General features: G+C 46.5%; 1 protein-coding gene across 3 annotated transcripts in view; it reads right to left on the reverse strand.

The window, feature by feature from the left end:
• Positions 1–1,370: 1,370 nt before the first annotated feature.
• DAAM1 (dishevelled associated activator of morphogenesis 1) overlaps positions 1,371–11,407 on the reverse strand; it is a 201,688-nt gene continuing 191,651 nt past the window's right edge. For all 3 annotated transcript variants that reach the window (XM_004698617.2, XM_004698618.3, XM_045287755.1), the window contains 3 exons: positions 9,835–9,966; positions 5,008–5,178; positions 1,371–4,122 (listed from right to left, as the gene is read on the reverse strand). In XM_004698617.2, coding sequence (XP_004698674.1) covers positions 3,913–4,122; positions 5,008–5,178; positions 9,835–9,966 — 513 coding nt within the window. In that variant the 3' untranslated portion in view covers positions 1,371–3,912. The remainder of the gene's footprint in view (positions 4,123–5,007; positions 5,179–9,834; positions 9,967–11,407) is intronic.

Consider the following 11,407-nt stretch of genomic DNA (forward strand, 5'->3'; position numbering starts at 1 on the left):
CTTTACGGGAGCAGCCTTCTCTTTCTCCCACGCGTGCCAGGTGGTTTCACGTGACCATCACGGTGCCTCCAGGGACGCTGAGAACACACAGCCCACAGATCAGTGACGCTTGGGCTTGTGGAACATCAACTAGCTGCCAAACCCTGGAAAGTTCTTGAAGCCTCAGAGAAACCTCTCCAGAAGTTGGCCATTTGAGAACATTCTTGACACCTTTGCTTCGCCCTATCCATCCTCTTTGCCTTGCATTGACACACGTTCCCATCACCCACTGCCTTCCCATCACTTCCAACTCTCAGCAACCCAGCCCGCAAGGCAGTTCTTCCCTAGTGTTGACGGGAGCAGAAAGCCTCTTCATTCTCTCATGCAGCAACTGGTGGATTTGAACCACCAACCTTGTGGTAAGCAGCCCAATGCGTCACCCATGATACCACCTGAAATAAGTTCACTTCCCTGACAAAAGCACTCCTCCCATGATGGTTTCTTGGGGGAAACAGGAGGCATAAAGGCAAGTGTAAGGAGCTGAAGCTTTGCTTGCCCATTTCTGCCAATACTCTTGAGCACAGCCCAGAACAGAGGTGTTTCTAACAATCACTCCACTCTCAAATGTAAAATGGGCAATGTCACTGTTCGCATTTGGGATGGATTATAAAATTCGTGTAGAATGGTCTCTCATCTGAGTGGTGGGATCCAAGAGCAATGCTGCCTTGGGGTCACATACAGTAGCCAATGACGAAATGGAAAAAACGAGACAGCCCGCAGCTACAAGCTCTGCCCCGTTACCATGAGCATTCTACCACGAGGCTCTGCTCCCCAGACTAGACAGATGATCAGTTGGTGTGCTTGCAGGCTCCTCTCCTGGGGCAGTTTATTTTGACCCTAGCTCCAAACTGGGTTGAAGATAGGCAGGCAGGCAGAGGGTGTGGGGCCAACTCTCAGAAGGATGCTTATAAAACACACTCTTTGCTCTGCAAGGGGGCACTGCCCACACTGGCCTAGATGATTTTATTTATTTATTTTACGATGAATTTATTTTTGAGAGAAACGTTTCATAATAAAAAGGGTTCTGATTCCAGAGACAAGAGATTTTCTATGCTGTCAATTGAATAATTTTACCAGTAGCCCCGCCACACATAACATGAAACTGTGTAACTTGACGTAAGTGAATATAGAAATTGGGAGCAAATGCTACCCTGTGGACTGACTGAATAATGCTGTAACAGAAAGCCAGCAGCTTCTAAGCCTCTCTATAAAGTTAAACACACCCGTGTTTCTGATTTAGTGAACAATCTGCCGTACTTAAACTCAGTGGGGAGGAGTACAAAGAAGGTTGATGGTATTGTTTTAATAACAAATCATATATATACACCCAATGAATTCAACTCTTTATTGCATATTGCTATTAAAAAATGTACAGTCTCATAACACATACAACATCTTTTCTTCTTGGAACTGTAACGACAGGTCTTGCGCCCGAAGACTAAGTGGATCCAACGACTAAGCTAAGATACAAGACATATCATTAAGATACAAATTATAGTGCTGTTGCTTTTTGGCATTAATTTAAAAAACAAATGAAAACTTTAAAATATACACCCAAGAGAGAAAAGTGGCTACTTACACCAGCACCGATCTAAAAAGTAGGATTCTTTGTTTTGTTTTCTTCTACAATGGCACATGGAATCACCTGCACACAGCCTTTAGGTGGGGGGGGGGAACAACCAAAATGGAAGTGGCAAAGGAGGCCGGCCAGGATGGCCGTGTCAAACTGAGGACAACGAACAAGGGCAAGAGGGACGTGCTTAACAAACTTGCTCCTTTTTGTGTGTGACTCTCCCTCCACTTGACCATTCCTAAGATTGTAAAACAAAGTCATTCCCCAAATACACTTCTCAAATGGAGCCCGACCAATTTTTTCCTGCTATAAATAGAAAAAAAAAAAAAGAGGCACTTTAAGTTAAGGAATAGACGAAACCTTCCATATATCCCACTCCATCTCGTCTCCAAGCCTTTTTGAGCAAAGCCTGTCCCGGTAACAGAGTGTGTTTGCAGACCTTGGAAAAAATAGCAGTTGGAGCGCTTGGCCTCTACCCTACAGTTTTATTCGCTAGAGTCTTTTTACTTTGACAGAATGTGAGAAAGTCGCTAAGTTTGCAAGGGGTGGGGGTGGGGGGTGTAGAACCACAGCTCTTGGCAACTCTTAGAGCGTTATTTCACAGCTTTCGAATAGCACAGCTACCAAGCCGTCTGTGCTAAGCATTATAGTTTATACATATTACTTATAAATAGCATGACTCCTGTACAGCGAGCACATTGGTGTTCTAGTCATCCCTCAGGGTCCCTGCTGGAACCTACGCTCCGTGGGGGCAGGGACTCTGTCTTGTCTACTATTGTAGCCTGACTATGACCGGCACATAGTAGGTGTTCAATAAATATTTCTTAACTGACTGAAAGACCCAATTGCGTGAGTAAATAATGTTCTAGTGCAACAGGACAAACTACTCTTTCCACAGGAAACCCAACCATATACAACAGGATGGACAGAAAGAAGAGAGAATCCCCCCCCTGCCCCAATGACTACAAATAAATAAAAACCAAGCCAAGCCAAAAGAAAGGAACGGTCCTCTTTATAGACCTTATAACTTAAGGGTATTAAGCGTTTGTAGGTTAATGGTAAGCATCTGTCTTATTTTCTAATGTCTACTGTTTTTATTCACTTCTCCCTGAGAACTTTTTTTTTGGACTGAAATATTACAGGTAGCTTTACCGACACACAATTTCAAATGACCACATGTAAACAGCAAACCAGTTCACATGTACAGACAGACAGTCGATGTCAGCATCGTGGTGGCTGCCGGGGGCTCGGCACGCACGCACTCACAACGCGCCCTTTCCCAGGCATGGATTTACTTACAGAAGATGCAGTTTGTGCTCCGGAACAGAAAAGAGGAACCACCCCGCACACCCACCCCCAATAGAGAATGAAGAAGCACCCCCATTTAAAGGGGAGAACCAACCCCCACCTTTTTATAATCATCATCCTTTCAGGGGATTCTTCCTGTTAAGTCTTGTTTTTTAAAGTTGATGCTTCTATATTGAGAGAACGACAGCCCATTCTAGCAATCTTGTTCTCTTCACAGGAGCATGGGCTGTATTGAGAACGAGGTTCTTTCCAAAAGCAGTGTAAGGAAATCCAAAGCCCTTTGGCAGAGAACTACATGAGCCTAGGGAAGGAGGATGGGGGTAGGAGGTGGGAGGGGAAGGGATGACGTTCAAGTTTTAGATCTATAAACAGTCTTGACTGACACTCTACGTAATTCAGATGGCAGATTAAGGTATTCTTAATCTACATGTACAGACTGTATCCCCACACCACCATCACATAGTCCTACCTGGTCCTGTCGTGACCCATGCGAGACCCCAGCATGACCTTGTCAACAATCAGAAGCCATTTTTAACTCTATTTTTCCAACAGCAGTTCCACCAATGAAAATAACTTCGAAGTCTGCCAAGCTTGAAAACCACGAGACAGCTCACAAGCCTTTTGTGCGCCTTCTTTCTTTCTTTCTTTCTTTCTTTTTTGCGTTTGTTTTTTATTTTCTCTAGGAAATGTCTCTGTCATCTCTTTCAGGAGACAGTGTTGTGCTTCTGAACAGTCAATGGTGTTCAGGGAAGGAAAAGGAGTCACACTCAATTCTGAGCACATACATTAACATAGTTTTCCTTATTAAAACACACAAAGGCCTCCAGACGACACTCAGACTTTTATATACAAGGTGTGCACACACGTGCACACGCACGCACACACGCAGAAGAAGGAATTGCCACTGTTTGGATTTCAAGGCAGTGTAATGAAACATTCTAGTCAATTCAAAGGGCTGCTAGTGAGCTTTCTAAAAAAGTGTTCAAGGAAAATTAGAAGTTCAGCTTTGTGACAGGTCTCTCCCGGCTGCTGTCTGTCATCTGGTTGGTAATGCGCTTCCGATTCCGTTTCAGTTTAGAGAGGTCTTTGTCAAAGACTTCTCCTGAGCGTAGAGCTGACACAAGGTCATCGAACTCGCCACCCTCTTCGCTGCTCTCCTTTGCTTTCCTCGTTTTGCGCTCCCGTTCCCGCTGCTCTTTGAGCTGCAAAGAGATGGAAGGTGCAGAGCGATCTCAGAGAAGGGCCACACGCTTTGTTTCAAGTACAGGTGATGTGGCTGGGCCGTGACAACGCCATTGGCCACATCAAGGTACGTTCATCTATAATTGCCAACGCTCTCAGGTGTCACAGGAGGACACGTTCCTCCGCCCGCCCCCCACACATTGTCAGCCTAACAATCGATGGGTCTGTAAGGTGACCAATAACACTAGGGAGGTACAAGCTCCTTAGAAGAATCCATTACTTTGTTATCAAAAGGAGAGCATTTGCCCAGCAACATTGTTTTGGAGGCAAGAAAGGTTAGAAAACAAACAAGGCTGGACACCAACTTAGATGCTTTACAGAATGTTAGCATGGGTAGGTCTGTTTTTTTTCTCATGATAATACTAAAGCTGTGGCTTGAGAAGAATATCAGAGATGAAATTTCCTTCTCCTCACATCATGTTAGAAGATACATGATATCAACATGGTTTCTTACTTGCAATGTTAGCCTTGATCACACGTGTCAAGTTTTTCCTTTGGAAATAATAGTTTCCCAATCCATCTTATTTGTTCAATACCAAGTAGGTTTCCAAAGTTACGTAGGCCAGATCCTTTCCCGCCCGCCCCACCTCTTCAGTGAGATGATGTTACATAGTTGTAATACAATTTGTCACAGTTGACACTATATCCTGGGGTCTTCACCATTAAAAATATATTCATGAGGAAAAAGAAAAAAGAAAACAAACAAGGACGGAGGAAGAAGAGCTAAGCGATGCTACACTGCGGAGCTGCAATTGACTACAAGAAAGATGCTCGCGGATTGTTGGGTGGAAAACGGAGGAAACCTTCCGGGAGGACGCCAATGGACCCAGTCATTGTTCTTTTACCTGAGCCTCCAGGCGTGCTCGGCGCTCCTCCTCCTCCTTCCTCTTCCGCATGTTCTCATTCTCTTGTTTGGCTTCTGCCACTGCTTGAAGAAACTGATCAAAAATGCCGAAGAACTCATCGGGCTGCACTTTGCCAGCCTCTTCTCCAAAGTGCTTCACTGCCTTTGTAAACTAGAAAGAGAAGGCAAGGGCATTCCGTGATCACCGCTCTCTCCCTAGAGAAGGACCGAGGGTCAGATGGGGTCTGGTATCAGCTTTCAATGGATTTCAGGGAGCCTATTGCTTATTGTGGGCTGTTGAACAGATCCAACAATCATTTGACAAGTCAACTCTTAATGCTCCTCATATTTTGAACCAATTCATTGCTGCCCACCTCGTTTCAGTTCAATATCTACCACTGCCCCGATCTTGTTTGTTTTTAATGAACCGAACAGTAGTAAAAAGGAGGAAGTCGAATACTGTAGGGCAGAGTACCCAGGCCATACAATTAACGGCACACTCGGCAGGGGTAGGGAAACATGTACTTTTAACTTTCCTTTGAAGTTGTTTAAGACCCTGCCTTGGTGTCACCTGGGCCCGGGGCTTTCCAGCGGTGTGTTCTCGTCCTGAAGATGCTGGCGTCTGTGACAGCTCATGGCTTTGACGAGAAAATAACAACGGATTTTGACATCATTCATGTCACCTTTTCGTTTTTTAACCTAAGGAAGCCTAGGGTGTGGTGAGGCTGCCAATGCAAGGTCAGGGGTTCAGCTCTACCAGCTGCTCTGTGGGAGTAAGGAGAAACGTTCTCCTCCTGTAAAAACAGACAGCCTTGGCGACGCAGGCACAGCTCCACCCTGTCTGACAGGTTTTGCAATCTACTCAATGACAGCGGTGTTGTGTGTGTAAGATTTGGGGATAATTATTTCCTACCATTACATTTATAATATACTATTCTTTTTACCGTAGCCTCTTCACCGAGTTGTTCTTAGTGTTTTACTTATTTGGAAATATTCCACTAGAAGAGAGGTCTTAAGGGAAAAACAACATTAGTCACATACCAAACAAATGCAGGAGCTTGATCCACTGACCTAAGTTCTAAACACTCTGGCAAAAACAAAGTAGCCAAAACCATTCTGGCTACAACCACGTTTCTGAAACACAGAGGCCTGTGCACTTGTGCCACCCCAGTGATCTTTCTCCGCAGGAATTCTAGCGACCAGGAAGTCATGCACATGTCAGTCTTAGAAGTCGTCTAAAGAAAGCTAGGCTCAAACGAAAGTTCTCACCCTTGAAGAAAAAGTAGACTGTGGGATTTATTTTTAATTAAAACTTACTTATCTAATTGATTCTTACAAAAGTACTTGATAAAGTAAGTACTTTATTGCCGAAGGTGGGTGATGGTGGCCTTTCCTTTACTAAGTACATAACAAAAAAACAAAAAAAATGACCGCTGCCAGCGAGTCGATTCCGAGTCACAGCAGCCTATATAGTAAGGTTTCCGAGGCTTTGTGTGAAACCTTACAGGAGCAGACAGCCTTATCGTTCCGCCAAGGAGCTGCTGGTGGATTCAAACCAGCAACATCATGGTTAGCAGCAAGGCTTACCCTATGGCGCCACCTTGGGTGTGACAAGACTCAAAAATATAATAAAGAGCTTTCTGTTCCTGAGCTGCTCCATGTGGTTACGCTGCCCTGCAGGTTTGGCACACCGTGGTGGGGTCTGCACTCACACTTCCTTTTCTGAGAGAGGTCTACAGGGCTGGTCCCTATCAGAGCCAACCTGCCCCCTGCCCCCACTAGAAACACGTGCCACAGAGGACAACACTAAAACCCGCAGGCTGGGGGAAGGGGCTGGACTGCCCCGTCCACAGAGAAGCAGACCAAGAAGGAAAGAGAGAGAGCGAGGGGCTAGACCCCACACGGGCACACCAAGCCCTATGGATGCCGTCCCTGCGCGGAGCTGCTAAGGCACAGAGAGGACTGTAGGGCTGACAACAGCTCGAGGGGTGATGTCCCCTCGCCGGAGCTTACCTGGACAGAGGACAACACTGGGGACACACGGCGGGGAGTGTGTCTGGTGTGAACCAAGAAGGGAACCCAACGGAGCAGCCATGGGAACAAAGCAAAGCCACAAAACGATGAGGAGCCCTCAATGTGGACTCAGCTAGGAGGGCAGTTCCTGGGACGCCCCAGGGCTGGTGGGGAGATAAGCCATGAAGGTCAGCAGACAGACCTGGAATTATGTATGCCTTTTCCTTTTTGCTTGATCTCTGTTCTTGTTGTTTTGCTTACCAATGTAAGATTGGCACGGGATGAAAGCCCGAGGAGAAAGCAATGGGACCCGAGCTTCTGGAGGGACCTGGGCGGGGAGGAGAGGCAGGGGACAGGGGTGGTGAGCAAACAACGCCACAGACAGGGCAACAACTAGGGGATTAAAAGCAACAATGAGGAGGACGCAGAGATCACGGTGGGGTTGGAGCAACAGCAGCTAGCTGAGAGGAATGACTAAGAGGAAGAAGGGCGAGGGTGACGGTGGGAAAGGAGGAAGGTAAACAGAAACGGAAGAAAGGTCTGGGAAGCAAAGCTATGGATAGTGGCATAAACATAGGTATGCACTTATGTAAATATATTAATTCATAAAAAGAGGCATTGTCCTTTGTACATATATTTATATGGCAATACACGGAGGAAGTGGACAGACTTTGGGCCTCTGCTCAAGCCCTCCCTCAACACAAGAACACTTTGTTCTAACAACCTGGCATTCTGTGACCCTCACCTTCCCGACAAGATCTCTGAAGACAAAATGGGTGCATAAGCAAATATGGTGAAGAAAGCTGATGGTGCCTGGTTATCAAAAGATACAGTGTCTGGGGTATTAAAGGACTGAAGTTAAACAAGCGGCCACTTAGCAAAGAAGCAACAAGCCCACATAGAAGAAGCACACCAAGCCTGTGCGATCATGAGGTATCAATGGGATCAAGTATCAGGTATCAAAAGATCCAAAACAAAACAAAAAAATACCATATTGTTTAGAACAAGGTGGGTTGGAAGAAGAGACCCAAAACCCATCTGTGGGCAGTAGGACATCTCCTCACAGAAGGGTCACAAGGAAGGGACGAGTCAACCAGGACGCAGCATAGCACCGATAAAACACACAATATTCCTCTGCTTCTTTGAGGTTTCCTCATCCCCCAATATCATAACCCCAAACCTGCCTTTCAGTTCTGGCTAGACTGGAGCATGTACACAGGTACAGATAATTGCTCACAACACGCGGAATCCAGGTCAGATGCCTCCCCCCTCTCCCCCCGGAACAGAACTGGGAGTAGCGATACCAGGAGGGTAGGAAGGTGGGGAGAGGAAGGGAGAACTGATCACAATGGTTGATGCATAATTACCCCCCACCCCAGGGAGATGAACAACAGAAAGGAAAAGGGAGACAGTGGTCAGTGTAAGATATGAAAATAATAATTTATAATTTATCAAGGGAGTAAAAAAGAGGAGTTGATACCAAGGGCTCAAATAGAAAGTAAATGTTTAGAAAATGATGATGGCAACATATGGACAAATGTGCTTGATTCAACTGATGTATGAATTGCTATAAGTGCTGTAAGAGCCCCCCCCAAATGATTTATATATAAAAAAATAATAATGTTTGAGGGAAAGGGCTGATGTTGGGAGTAGCTGATATAGCTCAGCTTGGTCTCTTCCTGAATTTCACCCACTGTGTACTCTTACAGCAGTGGTTCTCAGCCTTCCTAATGCTGTGACCCTTTAATACAGTTCCTCATGTTGTGGTGACCCCAACCATAACATTATTTTCGTTGCTACTTTATACCTATAATTTTGGTACTGTTATGAATCGGGCAACCCCTGTGAAAGGGTCGACCCCACCAAATCATCCATTTTTATAACTGGACAGTTAACCACTGGGCAGTGCCATCTATTGCTTCCGTCTCTAGGGAGGAATCAGATTTAAAGCAAAAAAAAGTTTTGACAGGACAAGCAGACACACTAGAAGACCCCTATCGGGGTGGAGTAAGGGCTTGATAAACGGCACGCACACACTAGAAGACGGAGCGAGTGTTTCCTGTGTGTGTAGACAGGTGTGTGATGTGATGGATTTAAACCGGAAATGTCAAGGCAGAGAGCAGATGCTGAGAGCCAGCAATAGAGAAAGTCTGAGAATGTGAGAAACTGAAAAGAATGTAAGGGGCCTGGAATGTTTTTTTCCCACTGAAAAATAAAAATTTCAAACAATCTTTAAAGTAACCATCTTAAAAAGAAATGCTCTCAGGGAGTGAGGGGTGTGGGTGTGGGGAAGACTCCTATAACAAGGCTGGGGATTGTAGCACGGGCCGTTTCACAAGCTCTCCCAGAGACATGAGGAGGACAGAAGAGTGCCCTGTCCTCTGTGGACGTCTCTACAGTGAGCATGTTACCTGGAGGCACTGGGCACACTGCTTTCGTCTCACCTGACTTCCCCTTCAGCCTGCTCTTGGTTTCGGAATCTATCCTGGCTCCCGGAGATAAGCACCTACCTGCAGTATCAACTCAGGGAAAACGGGCTTGACACCACACAGATCTCTGCGGTCTTGCTAACCTAAAGGCAACAACAGGCCACCAAGATAAGAGTCTCTTTCAACTGCTCGGGGGCCTGGGAATGAAAATACATCTACGGTACACCAAACAACGGCATGTGGCAAGCAACTACCTGCACTTTATTTCCTGCACTGTGATGCTTGGATCCTATTCCGGCGGTTGCCTGGATGCTCAGAAATCAGAAAGTATTCATTAAAGTGCAGCCCTGTCAAACAACACTCAGCAGGCAGTGGGGAAAACTTACCAAATCTTTCGCTTCTGCTAGAAGATCTTCAACATCCGAGAAGCTGAAGCTGGCTACTGTGATGAACTGGCTGACCACAGACACGAACTTGTCTCCGGGCTGCAGAGGCTGCGATTTCTGATATTCCAGCTCCTTCAACACAGGAAAGGGGTCATGTCATCAGAGGCTCTGATCTGGACACACCTTGTCACCTATTCCACATACCTCAAGTCTAATGGATCAGGAAGGCCAAGACATAGAAACTTGCTCTAAGACATCCTGTGGTAGTCTAGCTCCTCGTCCTTCCTTTCACCATGCCAGGGCCATGCCCATGTCCCCCACATACATTTTTGCCAACAGAACGTCTGCCAGTCATCTGGGTACCTGATCACTGCGCTGTCTCTTACTGACTGGCTTTAGAAAGCAAGTGGATAAAAATCTGGATAGAAATTAATGGATGAAGATGAACAAATAATAGGCGAGACGTGGAAGGGGCAAATGGAAGGGAAGGGATCTGAGAGTGAAGGCGAGAGACGGTGACGGCCACTACCCTGTGTGGGAATTCTGCTGCCTTTACTTTCTTCTTTTTCCCCATGGCAAGTCTACTTCCTTCCTGATCTGCGTCAGTGGAGCCCCAGCTGTAGGATTTGGCACCTTCATGACCACCGTTTCCTTCTTGGCCATGCGATTTGGTTTTGGTGACTAAGTAGGAGCATGACCCAAATACCCACTGCCGTTGGGCCACTTCTGACTCAGGTCAACTCTGTACAGGGTTTCTGAGGTGGTAAACCTTTACCGGGAGCAGCGGCCTCACCCGTGCAGTTGGTAATCCAATGATCCCCGACAGCCCCACCAAGACTCCTTGGTAGGGGCAAGGCTCTTGGTAATAATCCATCCTCTCATTACCACAAGTGATGAATGCACAGATGATTCAAATCTGTCAGCAACTAGCTTCAACTGTTTCTAACCGTATGTTTTATGTGATTCCCACAGAAAGGCCACAGGCATTACTGTTGCTATGTCGTGGACCCGTGAACTGCGGTTGAGGCGATTCTGACTCAGGGATCCTACGGGACAGAGCAGAGCTGCTCCACAGGGCGAGGGAGACTGGACACATGTGTGGGGCCAGGCTGCTTCACAGTTCCCTTGCAGCGGCACGAGCAGGCTTGAACGGCTGACCTTGTGGGTGAGCAGCCCAGGGCCAACTCCACTCTGCCACCAGGTCTCTTTCTGCTGAACTTTAGAGGGATTGCACTCTTGCCCCAAAGTCAAGTAGCTGGCAAGTGAGAGAGTCAGAATTTCAACCCAGGCCTGCTTGACTTCAGAGCAGTAATAACAACTACCGTACCCGGAGATGGACCAGCAATAGGAAGGACAGGGCCCACAGCCTATGGGTTCTGACCCATTCTAGCACTAATTAGGTTCCTGGGCAAGTTGCTCTGGGTCTCAGTTTCTTCCCTTGTAAATGGAGGGTGAGATCTGTTTGACTGAGAGAACCTAATGGAATAAGAGAAGTGGAACCTCTCCTAAGTTATGAAGTCAGAGCTCCCAAGGCTTTGACTTTGGCCTGGAAGAGTGAGTGAGTGAGTGAGTG

Source organism: Echinops telfairi, unplaced genomic scaffold, assembly GCF_000313985.2.
Source record: "Echinops telfairi isolate 266 unplaced genomic scaffold, ASM31398v2 ScPeMD7_18;HRSCAF=68, whole genome shotgun sequence".
Lineage (NCBI taxonomy): Eukaryota > Metazoa > Chordata > Mammalia > Afrosoricida > Tenrecidae > Echinops > Echinops telfairi.